The sequence below is a fragment of the Stenella coeruleoalba genome (assembly GCF_951394435.1).
Source record: "Stenella coeruleoalba genome assembly, chromosome: 1".
NCBI classification, from domain to species: Eukaryota; Metazoa; Chordata; class Mammalia; order Artiodactyla; family Delphinidae; genus Stenella; species Stenella coeruleoalba.
The window spans coordinates 15,917,923-15,940,518 of record NC_137169.1 but is presented as its reverse complement, the minus strand read 5'-3'; the positions used below and the strand labels follow the sequence as shown (position 1 = coordinate 15,940,518).

At 35.8% G+C, this 22,596-nt stretch overlaps 1 protein-coding gene across 10 annotated transcripts in view; it reads left to right on the top strand.

The window, feature by feature from the left end:
- Positions 1-22,596, top strand: part of EIF4G3 (eukaryotic translation initiation factor 4 gamma 3) — a 367,346-nt gene that overhangs the window by 278,640 nt on the left and 66,110 nt on the right. For 6 of the 10 annotated variants that reach the window (XM_079928402.1, XM_079928400.1, XM_079928396.1 and 3 more), the window contains 6 exons: positions 596-842; positions 3,546-3,679; positions 5,391-5,510; positions 5,903-6,013; positions 11,081-11,251; positions 19,287-19,484. In XM_079928402.1, coding sequence (XP_079784528.1) covers positions 596-842; positions 3,546-3,679; positions 5,391-5,510; positions 5,903-6,013; positions 11,081-11,251; positions 19,287-19,484 — 981 coding nt within the window. Of the gene's footprint in view, positions 1-595; positions 843-3,545; positions 3,680-5,390; positions 5,511-5,902; positions 6,014-11,080; positions 11,252-19,286; positions 19,526-22,596 lie in introns of all 10 variants that reach the window. The other 4 variants (XM_079928399.1, XM_079928398.1, XM_079928405.1 and 1 more) reach the window with 2 other exon arrangements.

Sequence of the window (22,596 nt, the reverse complement as noted above, 5' to 3'; positions counted from 1 at the left end):
CCTGGGGGAATATATTCCAAGCGTTTTTCTATGTATAATTTGAACAAGGTCACAATCTCAGAGAATCCTAAGAACCAATAAACAAAATAGATTTTAACTAACAAGTGTCCTCCTTGTTACATGTGAGCGATGGTCAGCTTTGTGGGACTTAAACATATTTTAAACTATTCATTGAACTCTATTTCACGGCCAGAGGACAGCACAAAAAATACCCTCTAGCGTGTTTCTTTTTATATTTGCTGAGCTTTAGTGGCAAGGGTAATAGTGCTTGATATAGATTCTGACTAGAACTCCTTCATGTCCATCAAGTTCCAAGGATTAACAGTTCTTTCCTTTTTAACCTTCGGTATATTTAGATTTCATTAGTCATGTTAAAGCATTTCAGTAGCCATTTGAATTGTCTGCTTTATCCCAGGACATGAAATGAGAAAAGTGTTTTAAATAAACTTACCATTTTAGTACCATATGCTGAACACAGACATCCTTATCTTGAGTGACATGTTTTCCTATGCTTTTTGAGGGGATAAATGTGGGTCTTCCTGTGTATTTACACACAGTGAAAAGAATATAACCTCTGTGTTCACTTATGCTTTAGCCTAAAGCAGAAGAGGAGCTTTCAGGTGACAAAGTACTTGAATCTGAACAGGATAAAATGAGCCAAGGGTTTCATCCTGAAAGAGACCCCTCTGACCTAAAAAATGTGAAAACTGTGGAAGAAAATGGAGAAGAAGCTGAGCCTGTACGTAATGGTGCTGAGAGTGTTTCTGAGGGTGAAGGAATAGATGCTAATTCAGGCTTCACTGATAGTTCTGGTGAAGGGGTCACATTCCCATTTAAATCAGGTAAGTTTATCTGTCTTCCTGTGTATGTCTTTCCTTCTCTCCTTCACTCTACTGCAACTTAGAGAAATGTTGCCTCCTTATGAAGAAATATTGGATGGAAGGAAGAGGCTCATCACAATGTAATATTTACAGAATAGATCAGCAGGCGGGCGTTAGTAGCTAGCAAATCCAGAGAGTCCTATGTTGGCGGAAGTGATATCTGATGCTGGTATTCTGCTTTCACTGGCATTGGAGGAGCAGCTGGCAAAGGAAATCAGTGCTAGGTTGGTAGAATTCGACAAGAGAGATTTAATTTTTTCATTTTAATTGAAAGATATTTCAGATATGATGGCCGTGTTCCTTGAGATAGTGTACTTGTCATTTCACAAACCTTGAACTTAGTTTGCTGATAAAACTCACTCTGTAGAGCTGAACTTCAGTAGGCAGTTGGAAGCAGTAAGACTAAGTTATTAAGCACCTGTGGTATGGGACGTGCCCTATGAAATATGTGATAAACCTTAGAGGATCTTTCACCTTTAGACACCGTCAAATGGCACTAAACCTCTGTCCTAATACTATATAAACCATGGTTGACTTTGAGATTTATGGATATTTGGTGTGGACATGGGGGGAAAGGTAGAAAATTGGGGTTACGTGAAAAGTTTTTCTTAGTCTGCCAAATCTGAAGTGATGTCTGCATGAGGTAGTGTTTGAATGTAAAATATCAGGCCTCAGAAATAGTCTCGACCAGTGCTTTTCCAACTTCTGGTTTTAACCCATTTAATAGGTTGTGAAATTAATTTAGTGAGTTATAACCAACATTTTTTAAAAAGGAGAAGAGAATAAAAATTGTCAGTGCATTACATGCACTACGGGAAGTATTGTTTTTTTAAGCTTTTCATTTCATTTATCTATGTGTGTGTTTGCTCAGAGTCATGAAATCACTATATTTCTTACTGTGAGTTGTAGTCAAAAATGTTTGAAAGCCATTGATCGATCGATCCCACCTTAATATACTGATCACTTAAATTTAGTGAAAACACTACCAGTGAACTGTACTCCTAATGGGCTTTATGAAATTGTATGGTTAAGCTATTGTAAATTTTGTTTAAATTTCTAAGCAATTCTTAGAAATTGTTAGAGCAAATGGCATTTGAATTAAATGTTTAATTAAGCATCGTTGGGTTTGGGGTTTATTACAGATTACAGTAATTGTGGGGTTTGGCTCAGATTTGAGGGGTAAAGTTTTAAAGCTCAATATACTGACATTTAAAGCTCAATGTACTGACACTTCTTCTAAAGATCCAGGCTTATACTGCCAAGCGCTTGGGCTACCACCAATCCTTGTTCAGGGATTGAAGGACTATTGTCATTTTTAGGACTGTATAAATTATCTTTTTATCCTTTAGTTTGGCAAGGAAAAAGTGCACAACTATAGACGCTAACTGTATTGATCAACTAACTGTCCTTTGCCCCAGTAATATATACTAGCAGTAATTGAGGAAAAGGGCAATTTAAAATTTAGATCCTAATAGACTGTATATATTTTAATAAATATAATATGGTAATAAAATATCTGTAAAATTCTCACAGACCATCAGTGAGTCTATGACCTGTATATTAGGAACCACTAATATAAAGAAGGATACAGTGTCCTGTCATGAAGTGATCTGGGGCCTGATTTTGATGAGTGTTTTGTTAATTAAAAGAAAAAACTGTGACTTGCTTTTATTATCCAATAAAAATTTCAAGAAATTCTCCAACTTTATATAATGATAGTAGGATTGTGAGTAATGATAGCTGAAACAATAGTAATAGTAGCAAAGTAAGTGCTGTGGCAAAGAACTAATTTAAAATTCATATTAAAGGGCTTCCCTGGGGGCGCCGTGGTTGAGAGTCCGCCTGCCGATGCAGGGGACACGGGTACGTGCCCCGGTCCGGGAAGATCCCACGAAGATCCCACATGCCGCAGAGCGGCTGGGCCCGTGAGCCATGGCCGCTGAGCCTGCGCGTCTGGAGCCTGTGCTCCGCAACGGGAGAGGCCACAACAGTGAGAGGCCCGCGTACCGCAAAAAAAAAAAAAAAAAATTCATATTAAAAATATTAGCTAAGAATATGTTTAGTGATCAGGGAAAATAATCTATACACTGCTTAGACTTTTCAGAATCTTTAATAAATTATTTGCTTTTGTGTTTTACATCCTTTTACCTTTTTCTTTTTTCCCTCCAAAGTAACATTTCCAAGTGAACATACAAAGTATCCTTCTTTTTTAGGAAACCAAGAGTATTATTATGTACAAACTACTGGGTGTAAGATAGGCTACAGGATGTATTGTACAACATGAGGAATAGAGCCAATATTTTGTAATAACTGCAAATGGAGTATAACCTTTAAAAATTGTATTTAAAAAAAAGGCTTGGTAGTTTATTTAATGAGGATTATTACATGTCCCTGACCAAGGGCTGCTTAATGTATAAATGAAATGGTTCCTATAGCACCTTACTTCAGATTACTTTACTATTCAAAGGTATCCAGAAGGGGATAAAAGAACAAATAACAGTTTAAATCTTTGTATGACATTTTCTGACTGAAGCTCAGTGTTTCCTTGGTGGCTTTGTTTGTATCTGATGAGATAAAGTAAAATATTGCAGTCAGCTTATACTCTAACTGGATATACATATAATGACCTTATAGACAGTTGTCTGCCTGCGTTCCTCTTTTTAGAATCCTGGAAGCCTGCTGATACTGAAGGCAAGAAGCAGTATGACAGGGAGTTTTTGCTGGATATCCAGTACATGCCAGCATGTATTCAGAAACCAGAGGGCCTGCCTCCCATCAGTGATGTGGTTCTTGACAAGGTAAGCTGAGCACTCAGGGAAAGCTATGTCTTTTTGGTGGGAACTGTTTTTAACTATCAGTGCAAATATGTGAAGTGTGAGCAATTCGCAGAAATTGTTAGAGCAAATGGCATTTGAATTAAATGTTTAAGCATTGTTGGGTTTGGGTTTATTATAGATTACAATAATTGTGGGGCTTGGCTCAGATTTGAGGGGTAAAGTTTTAAACTTTATTGTCAGCTTGTTATGGCTATCTCCTAGGGATGTGGTAGAAACTGTGTCTTTTGGGCTAATATACCTATCTTTCCCCACTGTTCTAAAACCTCTATAGGGAATTAGAATGGTATTGAGGTTAGGTCAGAAACCTAGGAAAGTATTTGGCAGATCAAACTTAAGTGGGAGTTAACATAATTCAAACAGTGTATAACTCAAAATTTCCCTAAGAGATACTTAATAGGAGGATTAGTCTTTAACCTGTGCAAATAAATAGGCACCCTTTCTCTTTACATCTGTTCTTAATGGTGCATACAGAAAATTAGTCCAGTCAGTGTTTATTTCATCTGTTTATTAAAAGGTGTAAAGTCAGGTGTATATCAGCCCAAATAATTTCATGTAAATCAATGATGAACCAGTTCTGGTGACTAAGCTCTCATTTTATAGAGGAACTGTTAATCCGTAATTAAAGTGTAGACGGTAACTTTGTTACAGAATGAGATCCAGTTCTTATTGGGATTTCCAGCAGCTGCCTTTCCAGACCTTATTTATATTATTTTATTCTGTTACAGCAACAGATCTTTATATTTCTCTTGCTGAGTCCTCTCTGTTAGGTACTAACATGAGGACAGTTGAATGATTGGTGGTACTAATGTGAAACTACTTCAGTACCTCAGAGGGCAAGTTTTGTTATACCCACTGAATTAGATTATCATCTTAGAAGATATTCCTTCCTGTCTTCCTGCTTTATCTGTTTCTGACTTTGGCCAATCATGAGTTGATTTCTCACTGAGCTACTTAGCTTCGCTGAGTCTATAGTCACATTATACGCCTATACAAACCCAGATATCTCCGATTAACGTGGCAGACAAAGTGAGATTTTTAACTGAGTCATCATAGGGAGTTCCCTGGCAGTCCAGTGGTTAGGACTCAGCACTTTCACTGCCAGGACCCAGGTTCAATCCCTGGTCAGGGAACTAAGATCCCGCAAGGGGCACGGCGCAACCAAGGAAAAAAAAAGAAAGAAAATTAAATGAGTCATCATACGTGAAACTTATCTCCTTTTGAGATTTGTTGTCCACTCAGAATACATCCTTTACTAACCATAAGTCAACAGCATCAAAACCAAAAGGAGCAGTACCAGGTTTCTTAGAGGCAAGTGCTTTGATGATCCTGGAAAAAGATTCCAAAATTTGGCCCTAGTTCATAAGTTCTCAAAATAGCTTGTCTTGTGCCATTCTACTGGTCCTAAGTGTCTAGTGAACCAATCCACTGATTGTCTAGCCTCCCCTTGGGAATTGTAGGCCTAATCATTCCCAGGGAACCAAAAAACCATCGTTGACTAAGGGCTCTGTGGCTAGCCCAGGAGGATCTATCAGGATTCAGATCAGACTCCCACTGGCTCAAAAAGCCAGTGCTTGTCTTTTCAGCTGACGTAACTTTTCAGTCTAAGTTTTTATCTTCGTGGCACTGAATGCTCTGGAACTTGTTTTAAGCTTTCCTTTGTTTCTTTGTGCAGATCAACCAACCCAAATTGCCAATGAGAACTCTGGATCCTCGGATTTTACCTCGAGGACCAGACTTTACTCCAGCCTTTGCAGATTTTGGAAGGCAAGCCCCTGGTGGAAGAGGTGTACCTGTAAGTGCAAGTTCCCTACAACCCAGTTAGTTAGAAACTGTCATAGACTTCATGTCATCTTGTCTAATGGCAAGAGAGCAAGCAGCTTTTATTCCTTGATTCTTCTAACCAAGAAGAAGAAGTAGGAAAGGCGAAGACTTTCCTTTCCATACTAATATTAAAACAAAGAAAGAATACACTTGAGTCATATTTACTTGAAAGAAGCTGGTCCGCATTAATTTGGTCTCGATTTTTTTTTCATATTTTTGCAGTTGAAAAGACCTGCAAATGGGTTAAAAATAGAGCCAACCTTGAATAGGATTCCTGTTCTGTCTTGAGGTGTCCTGATATGTATACTAGAGATCTCTGATGACATTCAGCTAATGGTCCTCTCTTTGTCTTTGTTTCTACAGATTTGCAAAGTGCAGAGCAGGCGTGGATTGCCAATTCTGGAACAGAGCAAAGCCCCAACTTGCACTCCACTGGAGATGTCTCACCCACCCCTGAGGAGCCTGCCTCTAGGGGTGTGCTGAATCTTTAAAAACAAACAAACAAAAAAACAGTAGTCTGTGGTGTTATATTTTCTGTTTTGCTCTTCTCATTTACTGTAGGTTGTGAAGTCAAAAATATGAAAAAACGATATGTACAAAAGAGTGCAGCTGGTAAACTGCACATTGCCTTTACACCTCCAGTGGCAGGCTCTTCAGCGGTGGAAGTGGCATCACCAATGGAGTTATGCTGGGGCGCTGCACTGTGCAGAATTTGGCAGGCTCTGCCTACTCCATGCTTTGTAGACTTACAGAAAGCATGGGGTAAAGTTGCCAGTGATGTGAATACCTCTTTTTCCCCAAGTTGGAATGGCATAGAGAACACTTAACCTGAAGTTCTGAAGGAGCTTGGGGTTTGATGTACATTTGTGGATCACCCTGTTTATACTACTTTACTTTATGTTTGTAAAAATATTTTTATATAAGGTGACATTTTTTATTTCCCCATCACCTTTTTATTTCTGGAATGGCCACTTTTGAAACCTGCTTTGAAATAAGACTACACTGTCTGAAAACAATGACACTTGGTAGACATTTGAATTATTTGCCTGCAGCCAAACACTGATTGAAAATACTTGAAGGTCTACACCGTGTTGGAGGCTTTATACAGTAAAACCTACAGAAAATCTTAATTTGAAGCATACTTTTTATTGAGCATCACCGTCTTAAAGACCTCTGTGTGTATAATATTCTGTTCTCACACAGGTTTGAAGTTTAATGTTTATCTAATTTCTCTAATTACCAAATTAAAATTTTTTCTAAATTTTTGAATTTCCACACCAGAGAGTCTTAGAAAGCAGCTTTCTAGAAACCTTTTTATACCTTGTTTTTCAGCATTATTTCCCTTGTTGGTGGGTTAAATTTATATTTGTTAACGTTTGTTTTAGTTTTGGTTTCGGTTTATATCTTTGTTTTGCCAAACATTTGAAATAATGTTGATGCCATTTTGATTGTTCCCTGGTTGATATCTGTGGTTATCATGTTGCTCAGTTTTGTTCATATGTTAGTCACAGAAGATATGAATTCCGGCATCTCCTCTTCCCATGTATACTGTCGCTTTTCATTATCAGCTTGCTATTGTCTAATAATCAGGTATAGCATAAAGGAAATACTATGAATTAAGAATAACTATATCTCTCTCAAAATACTGAAATTAGAAAAGGAGTTTTAAAAGTAACTATCACGATGTATGTTTGCCCAATAATTTATGTGCCTGCATATATCAGATAAATGGGTTATTTGGTGCAAAGTAATGTGACAGGAAATGAGCCATTATCAATAATTTGTAGTGTCTCCAAAAAAATGTGCTTTGTTTAATTCACTTTCTTTGCATAGCTTTGTCATGTGCCACAAGCTAATTTTTAAGTGGAATTATTTTGATTAATCAGGGTAATATTAATATGTTAAGTCTTAATGCAAGTAATTATTCTTCCAACATCTCCCATAGCAAACAAACATTCTCCATGTAATTTGTCCAGCTTGCCTTGGTATATTGGTGAAGATAAAGATAGGAATTTTAAAGGATATGTATTATACATATCCTTTATATTATATATAATATAAAGGAACAATCAATAATGCTGCTTGGAAAAAACCAGCAGCCCTACTCTTCATAGTTTCTGGTTACATACAGCTTCCAAATTGGCTTATAAATAATTACCATGCAAAGATGTTAAGATCTACTAGGTATGCTTCTTAGAATAGCTTAATTTTCCAGGACTCCTGGTATAAATTTTCCTGCAACAGACTTGTTATAAAATAGTTTTAATGTGTAGCAATTGTTTTAGCGTCATATACAGTTACATACAATTTTTAAACATAAAGGTAGGTCTTTTGATGGGCAGTTAAGTGTATATCTGTTGGAAGCACCCAGGCAGTATCATCCCTCTGGTTTTTAAAAAATCAAATTACTTGGCTATTGTGGTGTTAATTTTAATAGTAATCTGTTGGCGGACATCACAGAAAGTGCCCCAGAAGAAATGTATTGAGAAAGGGCTGTGAACCTAGACTGGTAACTTGCCACTCATGTTCATTTTAACTAACTTTGAGATTCACTGAGCTGTTATAAAAATCCTAGGTGCAAAGAGGTTTCCTAAGCTCATATCATCCTTCCCTCTCTCTTAAAGGGACCCTTGGTTATCTCTCTTTAAAAAATGCTAGAATGAATATTGGTCCTGTTTTCTTTGGTTATCCAGGTAAGCAGAAGAGTTTGAGTTTATAGTCTCTGAGTGAGATAGGAGCAATGTATATTAAATTCTACAGCAGAGATGTGTATAGTTTCTTATTTAATACATTTAAGAAAAAGAGTGGGTAAAAAATATTAAAATTTTTAGCTAACCTGAAAAAAATTGTGGCTCACTAGTTAGCCTCAAATTTTGACACTTCATTTTAGTTTTGACATTTGTGGACCCTGCACACATTATACCTCAAAGTTCCTCTTCTAGTCGTCAGTCAGGATTGTCCTTCAAGCAAAGAAACCAGGCTTTATTTCTTTGTATATATTCCATAACCCTCAGCACAGGATCCTAGATTTTGTTTGTATTTAGTAAATAAGTCATTCATTACATATGGTGCAACTTTTGAAAGATACTGTAAGTCTGACAATTTATATTAAGTTTTTCACACACAAAGGACACGAAATGTTTAAAGGTAATTATACCAGTCTATATATCACTTTTGTAAAAGTTTCTTTTTTTCCTTTGGTATTGATGATAATACCTGATATCGTACCTAGTTTTTAAGGTCCTTTTACATGCCTTATTGTATCCTGTGATCCTCGTAATAACCTGTAGGTAAGATAAGCATTTAATATGTGAGAAAGTTTAAGTTCAACAAAGTTGAGACTTGCTTACAGTAACTTTGCTCATAAGTAGCAGAATTGTATTCAAGAGTCCACAATTCTTTTGTCTTCTAATCTGCCTCTTTTCTCCACTTCACCAGACAGTGAATCCTTCTCAGAGCGTAAACATTCTCAGAGCATAAACATAAGAATGTTAGAGATTAATTAATCAAGGATGTTAAGCATTTATAAGAATAGTAATCTGTTGAGGACTCAGTATACTTAGGTAAATATTTGTGAACAGTATCTATCTTAGTTTTATCCAGAGATACAGATAAAGTTAAATTTGTCTTGGAAGGTTGCACGTGGATTATAATTTCAATTTTTTAATCCTAGACTAACATTTATATTATCTTTTCAAAACGTTTTTTCCTTTGAAACACTGTTGTTATCTATTTAGTAATATTTCTCACATCTCTGTGCTGCTCGTTTGAAATTCACTCATATTACTCATATTACCTGTCTTGGGGCAGGTAAAGAGTTGTAGCGTAAATCATATTTACTTTTTAGAAATCTCAAACATTCATTGGTGTTTGCAGTATTTTTTTGGAAGTGGACGTTTTCTAACTTTATTCAAACATGATTAAAATTATATCCACAGATTATACTATGGCTCTTACATGATTTTGACATAACTACCTTTTATTACACCCACCAATCTTTGTTCTTGACAGATTTTTATGTGCAGATGCATTGATTAAGTTAAATGTCTTGTGATCTTTGAATTTTATCCAAACATTGAAAAAGATAGTAACCCACATGAATTAACACTAGAATATATCCTGAGTTATAAGAACCAGACAATACATGGTTTACAACCTTTTCTTAACAGAATTCTTTTGCCTGAGCTACCATATCAAGGTTTCAGTAGTGTCTGGTTTAGCAGCTGTTCCCTGTTGGTACTTTTCTAGTATGGTGATCCTCTTTACTTCTCTCTCAGTTACGCCATGCGTGGTACCTCTGGGTTTATTTAGCTGGATGTATTTGACAAGATTGCTGTGTATTGTCCAGAAATTCTAAGTTTTGATCCTGATACATCCTTGATACTGCTGTTTCTAATTAGGGCAGATGGTAAAGGGTAAGAGAATAATTAATTCTGAGGTAAGACATGTGTAAAGGCTTTGAAGCTTATCAAAGGCCTCAGACCATGTCTCTTAGAATGTGTCTTTATATATAAAGCATGACCTTTAAATTTCTACTTAAAGGGTAGTGTTGGGACATTAAGTGAGATATGATTCTGGTCTATATGTCTTGTGTGAAGTTTTTTTTTTTTCTTTCCTTTTGAAACCTAATTGCAATATTTACTCATTGTTTAGAGAATGACATGTTAGAAAAAGTAAAGGCTGTCAGTATGCTACAGATCTGGGAGGAGCAGAACTTATTATCAACCCAAATATTTAATCGTGAAAAAGTATTTCCAGGCATTTAGAGTAGCAACAATTATGAATATTTTAATACACAGAATACAACTTTTAACTTACCATTGCTCTTACAGTAACAATTTTTAATTTGATGACCAGTGTGACATGCTAGCATATATTGGTTTTAACAGAATGAGTGTAGTGGGACTCTAGAAGGAACAAAGAGTTGACAAAGAAAGGAAGACATTTTTTTCAGAGAGCAATTTAGTTGGATTTCATTAATAATAGAAGGAAGACTTGTGTTAGTATTTCTGACCCAGCAAACTTTGAGGGATCCATTTAGATCTACAGTCAGGCTGGCTGTCTATGCTATAGATAGTTTTCATGGTAAGGGTGTATTTGCATTTCACATGAAGTTTAGAGGCCCAGTTTTTGAAGCAGATTTGTAACTGTGATGATTTCTGCCTGTGAATTTTTGTAATTGTTCAAGTGACCAGTCTCAAGTCACATAACTAGTTTAAAAAAAAAAAGAAGATGCTTCAGTTAAGGGTAATCTTTTTTGTTAGGAATAACAGCTTTATCAAACATAATTTTCCATCACTTTAGTTATCTCATTTAGGATTTCATGGTCAAAAATTGTAGTGGTGTAATTGTAAATTACAGTGATGGCCTTCTAAGACATCCCCCTCCAAAAAAAAGATCACATCTAAATTGAATGCCTAGTACCCATCCTTGCATCCAGAAGTGTTTGGTGTGTTCATCAGTCCTGACTTGAGCAGCACAGCAGAGACAGTAAATTGTAAGTACTCTGTGTCGATATTATAAAAAATATTCTTGTTCTAGTTGTTGAATGTTGGACCACGGAGATCTCAACCTGGACAGCGAAGAGAACCCAGAAAGATCATCACAGTCTCTGTAAAAGAAGACGTGCACCTGAAAAAGGCGGAGAACGCCTGGAAGCCCAGCCAGAAACGAGACAGCCAAGCTGAGGATCCTGAAAACATTAAAACCCAGGTGAGAACAGAAGCACACTCTAACACTGTTTTGGAATCATAATGATATTGTTTTAATTTGTCTTTTTGCCCTGTTATTATATGTAGAGATTTTAGTTTAAGATTTTTTCTGATTTTTTTCATATTACAAGCATTATTCTAAAAGCTATCATAGATGCCAGCCACCTGCTGTTTTCTCTTGAAATTGCATTCGTGTGCTTTTCAAAGCAGACACTGTATTTAGAGGGCTCATGTATCATAGAATTCTGTCGTTCAGGTTTAGATCAATGTTTGCTTTTCTTAAAAATGTGTTTTTAGATTCTCAGTCATTACCCTGTGCTAGTCTAGTTAGTATATTACTTTATGTTTCATTTCTAATAAGTTAGAATTTAGAAACCCATCTTCTTCATAGTCTTTTGTAATAAAATTGAAGTCTTTGCATCTTTCTGTACATATCCTGCCCTCAGAACTCCTTAGGGTAAATTGAATGAATTCCTTTAATCCACACAAAATTATTTTTGTGTGTCAAATTATACAAAGTCTCTATTCTTCTTTTGCTGTACACACAATGCCAGTTCCTATCCCTGGGTTACCTCTATTATATTCTTTGGATGTTTTTGATACTGATTAAGACACTAATTTGATACTAATTAAGATACTAATTTGATACTAATTAAGATGCTAATATAATGTATCTCATAGGGCGTTGTGAAGATTAAATGAAGCAGTATAAAGCACTTGGCAGGTTCCTGGAGCCCAGTTACGTACTTAGTGTGATAATGTTCCTGGGAAAGAGATGTGCCTTACAAATCCCGATTTTGATTGAGCACACACAGAGCCCCATACATAGTAGATACTCAGTAAATACTTGTTAAACAGTATGCTAACCAGCAAAGTTGTTCATACAAAGTCAGGACCAAAATGAACTGATCCAACACAAAGCCATGTTGTCCAACCTTAATTGGCTGCTTGCCTTTGTTCATCTTTCTAGTAATTGCCCCAGCCATTTGTCCCTACGTACATCCTTCTCCAGATTCACTAAAATCAAGTACCTAATCTTTCCTCCATTTCTTCTCAATGTATCTCAACTTTTTTTTTTTAAAGCATCTCCTACATCCCTCCCTCCAGTCCCTCTGAGAATACTTAATAAATAGGGACCTAAAAGGTTTGCAAAGATAGTTAAAATTCCTGCTAAATCTTTATCATTGAAGATGAAAATATCTTGTTTTAATATTTAAGGCACTTGTATTAGTGCCGTATTTCATTAGATTCTTACAACACCTATGAAGGAAGGAATAGATATTGTCTTTTTTCTTCTTCCTAGAAGACACTGAAGCTTTAAGAGATTGTTACTCACAGTGTTGTAGTTACTGAATAGTCTGTTTGTTGTGACTTGTAATCTGCCTCTTTACTCTGTAACAGAATTCTCCCCATGATTTTTTTTTTAATTTTTTATTGAAGTATAGTTGATTTACAATGTTGTGTTGGTTTCTAGTACATAGCAGAATGACTCAAATATATATGTGTGTGTGTTTGTATATCATACATATATTCTTTTTCATATTCTTTTCCATTATGGTTTATTATAGGATATTGAATATAGTTACCTGTGCTATACAGTAGGACCTTGTGGTTTATCTATTTTATATGTAGTAGTGTGTATCTGCTAATTCCAAACTCTCATTTATCCCTCCCCCACCCCCTTTCCTCTTTTGTAACCATAAATTTGTTTTCTATGTCTGTGAGTCTGTTCCTGTTTTGTAGATAAGTGCATTTGTGTCATATTTTAGATTTTACATCATATAAGTGATATCATATGGTATTTGTCTTTCTGACTTACTTCACTTAGTATGATAATCTCTAGGTCCATCCATGTTGCTGCAAATGGCATTATTTCATCCTTTTTTATGGCTGAGTAGTATTCCATTATATATATATATATATCTCACACATCTTCTTTATCCATTCATCTGTCGATGGACATTTAGGTTGTTTCCATATCTTGGCTATTGTAAATAATGCTGCTATGAACATTGGGGGTGCATGTATCTTTTCCAATTCTAGTTTTATCTGGATATATGCCCAGGAGTGGAATTGCTGGATCATAAGGCTATTTTATTTTTAGTTTTTTGAGGAACATCCATACTGTTTTCCATAGTGGCTGCACCAGTTTACATTCCCACAACAGTGTAGGAGGGTTCCCTTTTCTCCACACCTTCTCTAGCATTTGTTATTTGTAGACTTTTTAGTGATGGCTATTCTGACCAAGTTCTCTCCATTATTAATTTCAGAAACAGAAGAATAATTATACTGACTTCGAGATGTCATTAATTAGCTAAGTTTTCTTTAGTGAATAGATAAAGCAAATACAGTGCAGGATTAATAGACTTCTTTTTCAGGGCCAGTGCAACCTCCTTTTTCTTGACACTTTTTCTTCTTCATACAGAACATCTTTGCTTCATTCCCTCTCTTTTTTGTGTTTTTATTCTTCTCCTCTGCACAGGTATACCCCATGTTGACCTGTTGCTCCTGCTACCTGTTATTCTATTTCTTCCCTTTTGTCAAAACAACAGTTTTATTGTTGCCTCCACTTCCAGAAAACTCATTCACCCTGACTTTTGTTCCTACCACTGTATATATAACAACATTATGAATGACCACCAATGACCTTATTTTTCCTGTATCGTAAGATTTAATCTTTTCCTTGAAACATTTCTAGAAAATCATTGCTAATGACGTGTCTAGACTACTTCCACATACATACACTGCTGTTGTGGTTCCACTGCTGGGGTTCCCTGCTTCATCTTTCTTCTCTTGATACAGTATTCCCACTGCTGCTGCCTGACTCATCTACCTGAGAGGCTGATTTTTATCTCTTCACTCTAGCTTTTAATCTATCATTTAAGTCCTATCATTTTCTCTCCCAACTAGTGCACACTAGTCCTCTGATCTGTTTTGTTTTTTTTAATATTTATTTACTTATTATTTATTTGGTTACGCTGGGTCTTAGTTGTGGCAGTCAGGCTCCTTAGTTGTGGCATGCAAACTCTTAGTTGCAACATGCATGTGGAATCTAGTTCCCTGACCAGGGATCGAACCTGGGGCCCCTGCATTAGGAGCACAGAGTCTTAATCACTGCACCACCAGGGAAGTCCCTAGTCCTCTGATGTTTCCTTGTTGTTTTCTATTCCTGAAATAGAAGAGCCTCAATAACAATTCCTTCCTAAAATATTTTCCCCCTCCTAAAATGTCTTCTCCCCCTTTTTTTCATTTAGCCAGCTTTTTCTGCCCTTCATAATCTGGCCCTATTCTCATTTCCTTCTAAAGGTATTTCCTGACTAACCCATTGCCTCTGACCTCTCTTGTACCTAAATGACTCACTTCTCTGGCTTCTAATCAATTTCGTGCTTTGCTCTATCATTTCTCTTGTAACTTTCTTGTCTTTGCAGCTAAATTTTAATGGTTTTGATTACTGTGCCTTATGCTTCATTTGTACTTAATACAGAATTTTGGGAGCATCAGATAGATATTCAGTTATAATGAATAAATGATATTCAGTCAATTTTTTGTTGTTTTTTGATGCTGGAGATTTCCTTCTTTTTTTTTTTTTTTTTTTTTTTTTTTAGCGGTATGCGGGCCTCTCACTGTTGTGGCCTCTCCCGTTGTGGAGCACAGGCTCTGGACGCGCAGGCTCAGCGGCCATGGCTCACGGGCCCAGCCGCTCCACCGCATGTGGGATCTTCCCAGACCGGGGCACAAACCCGTGTCCCCTGCATTGGCAGGCGGACTCTCAACCACTGCGCCACCAGGGAAGCCCTCCTTTTTTTAAATTGAGGTATAAATTGACATAGAACATTACATTAGTTTCAGGTGTACAACATAATGATTCAGTATTTGTATAAATATTGCAAAATGATCACCACAATTAGTCTAATTAACATGCAGAATTACAAAATTTTTTTCTTGTGATAAGAACTTTTCAAATATGCAACACAGTATTGTTTTTTTCTTGTTTTTTTAATTTTTATTGGAGTATAGGTGATTTACAATGTTGTGTTAGTTTCAGGTGTACAGCAAAGTGAATCGGTTATATGTATATGTATATCCACTCTTTCTTAGATTCTTTTTCCATATAGGTCATTACAAAGTATTAAGTAGAGTTCCCTGTGCTGTACAGTAGTTCCTTATTAGTTATCTGTTTTATATATAATACTGTGTATATGTTAATCCCAATCTCCCAATTTATCCCTCCCTCCCCTTCCCCCCTGATAACCATAAATTTGTTTTCTACATCTGTGACTCTATTTCTGTTTTGTAAATAAGTTCATTTGTACCCTTTTTTTTTTAGATTCCACATATAAGCCATATCATAGGATATTTGCAACACAGTATATATTTTTTTTAATAAAGTTATTTATTTATTTATTTTTGGCTGTGATGGGTCTTCACTGCTGTGTGAGAGCTTTCTCTGGTTGCAGCATACAGTGGCTGCTCTTCATTGCGGTGCACAGGCTTCTCACTGCGGTGGCTTCTCTTGTTGCAGAGCATGGGCTCTAGGCTGCAGGCTTCAGTAGTTGTGGCACGTGGGCTCAGTAGTTGTGGCGCACAGGCGTAGTTGCTTCGTGGCATGTGGGATCTTCCCGGACCAGGGATCGACCCCATGTCCCCTGCATTGGCAGGTGGATTCTTAGGCACTTTGTCACCAAGGAAGTCCTGCAACAGAGTATTATGAACTGTAGTCACTTGCTGTACGTTACTTCAATAAACGACCTTTTTATTATCCTGTTTTTATAAGCTTAAATTATCTTCTGATATATTTGAAGATCTGAAGGCTGGGTTTTGTTTTTATTTTATTTTGTTTTTATGTAAAGCACAGATTAAAGTTTTAGACCTAAATGATACTGTCTCAGTTGATACAGGCAATTTAGAGAAGTGCAATGACTCCTCCATCTCTAATAAACTTGAAAAAATTTTTTTTCTTTATAAAGGTGATACTGACTCATTGCTTAAAAAGTTGATAGTATAATTTTTTTTAATGTATTTACTATCTTCTGCCTAGAGAAGACTGTTGACATAGGAGTACATATTCTAAAAATACTTGTATTCAGATATAAATTATATAGGGATCAAACAAAACATTTTATAGGCCTTTTCAGGTTATTATATCATAATTTCATAGATTTTTACAACTTCGTATTTTTACTGAGGTGTCATTTACATTTAGTAAAATTTACTTTTTTGTGTATAGTTTTATAATTGTTGACACACACACACAGTCATATAACTACCACCACAATCAAGATACAGAACATTTCCATCAGCCCCCTGAAATTTTCATGTACTGCTTTGTATTCATCCTCTCCCGCCCATGCCCACCTCTGGCAGTCAGTCATGTGTTTGTCCCTATAATGTTGCCTTTTCCAGAATGTCATTTAAATGGAATCATTCTGGTGGCGCAATGGTTGAGAGTCCGCCTGCCGATGCAGGGGACACGGGTTCGTGCCCTGGTCCGGGAAGATCCCACATGCCACGGAGCGGCTGGACCCGTGAGCCCTGGCCGCTGAGCTGCGTGTCCAGAGCCTGTGCTCCGCAACGGGAGAGGCCACAACAGTGAGAGGCCCACGTACCGCAAAAAAAAAAAAAAAGTTTAAATGGAATCATTCTGAATAAAGCTTCTTTTACTCAGCATATACATTTGATATTCACTCATAATATTAGGTGTATTATTAGGTTATTCTTTTTTATTACTGGATCCATTCACAGGGTAAACAGTTTCCAGGTTTTAGCAGTGATGGATAAAATTGCTATGAACATTCACATATAGAATTTGTGTGAACATATGTTTTTGTTTCTTTGGAGTAGATTCCTAGCTATGGGATCAGTGAGTTGTATGCTAAACATAGGTTTAAGTTTATTAGAAAATACCAAACTCTTTTCCAGGATGTTACTGGCAAGGCATGAGAGTTTCAGTAATTCAGTCTTCACCAGCACTTACTATTTTCTACTCTGTAAATTTTAACCATTCTAATGGATGTGTGATAATATCTCATTGTAGTTTTAATTTGCATTTCTCAAATGACAAATATGTTGAATAAGCACATCTTTTCATGTGCTTCTTTGCCATTTGTGTATCTTCTTTGGTAAAATTTTGTTTATATCTTTTGGCCTGTTTCATTGGTTGGTGCTGTCTTATCATTGAGTTTTGAGAATTTTTTTTTTTTTACTCTGGATATAAAGCCTTTATCAAATGTGTATTTTGCAAAAATTTTCTCCCAGTCTGTGGTTTGTCTTTTCATTCTCTTAATAGTGTCTTTTGCCAAGTAGAAGTTTTTAACTTCGATGATGCTCAATTTATCAGTGTTTTCATTCATACATTGTGCTTTTGCTATCTTACCTAAAAAAATCTTTGCATACAAGAATAGAAAGCTTTGTCCTGTGTTCTGTTCTAGAAGTTTTTAGTTTTGGGTTTCACATTTTGGTCTGTGATCCAGTTTTAGTTAATTTTTGTGTTATATGCAAGGTGTGAATCAAGATTCTTTTTTTTTTTTGGCTTATGGATATTCAGTTGTTCCAGCACCATTTGTTGAAAAGACTATCCTTTCTCCGTTGAATTTCCTTTGTACCTTTGTTGAAAATCAATTCATCACATATGTGTGAATCTGTTTCTAGGCTTTTCATTCTGTTCCAGTGATCTGTTGTGTCTGTCCTCTGGCCAGTATCACACTGTCTATGCGTAGTAGCTTCATGTATATAGTAAATGTTGAAATTAGGTTGTAGGAGTCTTCCACATTTTGTTATTTTTCAAAATTGTTAAGCTACTCTAGTTTTTTGTTTTTCCATTTAAATTGTAGAATCAGCTTCTTGATTTCTACTCCCCTGCCCACCCCCCAAAAAAAAACCCTACTGGGATTTTTATTTCGGTTGTGTTAAATCTGTAGGTCTCTTCGGAGAAAACTGGCAACTTAACAATAATGAGTCTTACAATACATGAACATGATATAGATCTCTGTTTATTTTGGTTCTCCTTGATTTCTTTCATCAGCGACTTGTACGTTTCATCGCACAACTCCTATGAATATTTTGATAATTCTTATCTAAGTATTTCATGGTTTTGGTGCTGTTATAGATTGTACTTTTAAAAACTGTAATTTCTAGTTGTTTGTTGCTAATACGTAAAAATAAAATTGAGTTTTATGTATTGACTTGTCTTCTACAAACCTACTAGACTCACTTATTAATTCTAGTGTCTCTTTTTATAGATGCCTTATGATTTTCTGTGGAGACAATCATATCATTTGTGAATAGGGAGTTTTATCTCTTCCTTTACGATCTGCATGGGCTGTAGTTCTTTTTCTTTGCATTATTCCACTGAATAGGACCTCCAGTAAGATTTTGAATAGGAATGGTGGGAACAGGCATTTTTGCCTTGTTCCCAATCTTAGGGGGAAAGCATTCATTCTTTCACCATTAAGTAGGGTTGTCCATAGCCTTTTTCTAGTTAAGGAAGTTCACTTCTATTTCTGACTTGATGAAGGTTTCTATAACATCATTTTAAAAGACTCCTGCCTACTATTTTATACCATGATTTGTATTATACCATAATGTAGACAAATTCCTATTTTAAGACATTTAAATTATTTGCTGTAAAGGGTTATTGATGGAAGTTAAGATGGCTAAAACCTTTTTTTAACCTATCCTTAAATATGAATAAATTTCTGAAAGTATAATTGCTGGTTTAAAAGGCACTTCACAGTTTTAAGAGTTTCAGTACACATTGCCAAATTGCCCTTGGAAATGTACCAAATTATAGTCCCACCAGTGAAGTGGAAAACATACCTAGTTCCTTAAATTCTCATCTGTAGTGAAAAAGAGGTGGTGTAAATTTTTACTACATGTTAAAATAGATGGATTTAATTATTTCTATGACTAGTTCACAATCTTTGTTAATAATTTAGGAAATCACACTTATAAATTATAAACAAAATATTAATCCTTACAGAAAGCATCATATTGTCACAGTTAATATAATATTCTTTTCTTTTTTGTGGTCCTTCTAGGAACTTTTTAGAAAAGTTCGAAGTATCTTAAATAAATTGACACCACAGATGTTCAATCAACTGATGAAGCAAGTGTCAGGACTTACTGTTGACACAGAGGAGCGGCTGAAAGGAGTCATTGACCTGGTCTTTGAGAAGGCTATTGACGAACCCAGTTTCTCTGTGGCTTACGCAAACATGTGTCGATGTCTAGTAACGGTAAGAAGAGAGGAAGGAGTAAAACCAGAAATCTCCAAGAGGTATATTCTCCCCTCACTACACATTCTTCCCAGAGTGTTAATGGGGCAGAGTAAAGGGGAGAATATATTTTTAGTACTTTATATAATATCCTCATTGTATAAAAATAATCTTGCTTTTTAAAAGTATCTACTCACGTCTGGAGGGAATATGGAGATGAGACTGAAATAGGCATGATATGGTCCCATGCAATGTGAGGAAGATCAAGTAAGGTTTAAATTTCTACTGTGAAATTTTTGTCATGGGCAACCAGTTTTTCCTGGGGTGTCATCTTACAGAAATAAAGCAAATGCTTACATTTACATTTAGATTCAAAATTGAAAAACATGTTGATTCTAAGTCTAGCCTTGGTAAAAGTGATAGGGTAGTTGTGGTCATAAAGGTTTCAAACTGATGATACTATCTTAGAAACTATTAGATTTCTTTCTCTTTACATTGTCCACAGCCTGTCAAATCTAGGGCAAGAAAGAATGGGAGACCAAAGAGCTTCTGGTTAGTGTTCACTGTCCTCTATTCTGCAGTCATAAAACTGCCATGTACCATCTGTGTTTTCTCTGCCTGTTACTGTTACCAAGGTACTTGTATCAGAAATGTGTGTCCTTTAACATTTGAGTTTTTTCTTAAGTATCACAACTTATTATCATTGTGCCTCACTATGAAAATTCAAAATTCCATCATTTTATACCGGTATTTTTGAGTACCTGTGTCAAAGGTAGGTAAGTCTGTTGGGACTTGGAAAAGGTACATTTTCTGTCTTTAAGGTACTAAAAATCCATATTGGAAAAAACAACATTAGCACGAAAAAAATCACTTATAAGGTATTTTGTGATATTACAGTGTGTTGATGTCTGTATGGGTGGTTTAGCCTGAAAAATCAAATTGAAGGAAAAAGAAATCACTATATTCGTGGGAGAGTGACAAACTTTTCTGAAGCAAATAGAGTTTGAGTTCAGCCGGGACGGAAGGGGGTGGGGGGTGGGTACAAGTATAGAGAAGGAAGAACGTATTCCATGCAGGCTCAAGTCTAAGGCAACAAGCATGGCATAATGATTCCAACCACTGACTTTGGAGTATCATAGTTCTAGGCTTAAAATTTTAAGTTTAAAATTTGAATTCTAGCTCTGCCATCTGCTGACTTTATAACCTCAGAATAGTTACATAACTTCTTTAAGCCTCATTTTTTAATCCATAAAATAAGATTAATTCATACAATTTAAGGTTATTATATTGATAAAATTAATTAAAATAAATGAGATTGCATATGTGAACGTCCTAGCTCAGTATTTGGCGTGTCGTAAGCCCTAAATGATTCAAAAGTAAATTGGTGGTGGAAAAGATTGTGAAGATCTTAAAGTGCTAGATATAGAATGAGGATGATTATAATAGCAGAAACCATCTATTTGGCGCCTACTAGGTTGCACTATGGGTAGGTGGTTTACATTTGTCATTTTAACAGTTTTTATAACCCTGAAAGGTCAGTGTTATTAGCCCCACTTTATTGAATAAGAAACTGAGGCTTAAAAAAGGGTAAATAACTTGCCCAAGGTCACATACCTAGTAAGTGGCAGTGCTAGAGCTCAAATCTAGGATTATTTAACTCCATCACTTGCCATATTGCCTTCTAACATACACAGTTATCTGAAAGCAAACTGATTCTTCAGGTCCTGCCTCTCATTTTCATTGTGACAGCCATGACATCATGTAGTCAGAAATTAGAACTAGGACTAGATCCCAGATCTTCTGGTTCATACTTTTGTGCTCTTCACCAATTTTTGAATTTAATGCTACAAGCAATGAAGGGTTGTTAATTTTTTTTAAAAGGAGAATACTCTTGCTGAAAATAACCCTTGAAAAGGCCTGGGCATAATACAAGTTATTTTGGAATGGGAAGAATTCACAGATAAGCCAACCATTTATGGGACTTCTGTTATGATATACCCTCTTATAATTAGATTTTTTTAACTATTGGATTTTTTTAGATTACAAAACAACCACCTATTGGAATAAGTCAAACAAAATAGGGATAAACACAGAGAAAGGTAATACTCCTCACTTGTAGCCCCAGCCAGTTAAGCTTCCTTTCTATCCAAGGCGATCAACGTGAACGATTTGGTTGTACCCTTCCACAATTTTCTTTATATTCATAAAATCATATAAAAATGTATACATATGTATAAAGAGGATATTTAAAATTTTCTCTTTAATTGAATTATATCATGGTTTTGCATTTTGTTTTTTTTTCCACTTAGTATGTTTTGGGCATCCCGCTAGGTCATTACAGATAGATTTTACTCATACCTTTTTAGTAGTTGCATATTTCGCATTACACACACACACACTCACACACACACACACATAAAATTTTTCCATTCATTTTCCTCTCTTCTGCCCCTGCCCTCCGCCCCCACCCCATGTTGTTTCTAGTTTTTTGTTTTGGAGGTTTTTCTGTAACCGGAAGCAGCACTGCAATAAACAGCTAAGTGTATTTATTCTTACATGCTGGAGCTTTTACTTCTTTAGCATAAGTTCCCCCAAAGTTATATCATATACCAAAGGATATATATGTTTTTAAACTTTTTTTATTGCAGTATAACAGAAATACATGCAGTTTGGGAAAAGGAAAATTGCTCGTTTGTAGTTTTTGTTAAATTAATGATGTAAGTACTCTCTTAACGGTTAATTTTAAGCTGCCAACAGTTTGACACTTGACTCACAAATTCCTGTTTAACAATTGGCCCGCATGAACTAGGGTGAACCAGCTTTAGCACACCACTACAACATGTACACAGGAAAATGTACAAATCATTAGTTTATAGCTCATTGTATATCAGCAAAGTGAACATACCTACCACCCTGGTCAGTAAGTGTAATTATACCTTTCTTTCTTCCTTAAAGGTGACCACTGTCCTAACTTCTAACACCATAGCTAACTTACGTTTGAGATTTATTTTATTTTATTTAAGGGTGATTTATTTTACTTAAGGGTGGCGGTGGGAATAGTCATAGATTTCTAATACAAACCAAATACAAAAATCAAACCCATAAGAATAATGAAAAGCTAATCTTTTAGGAG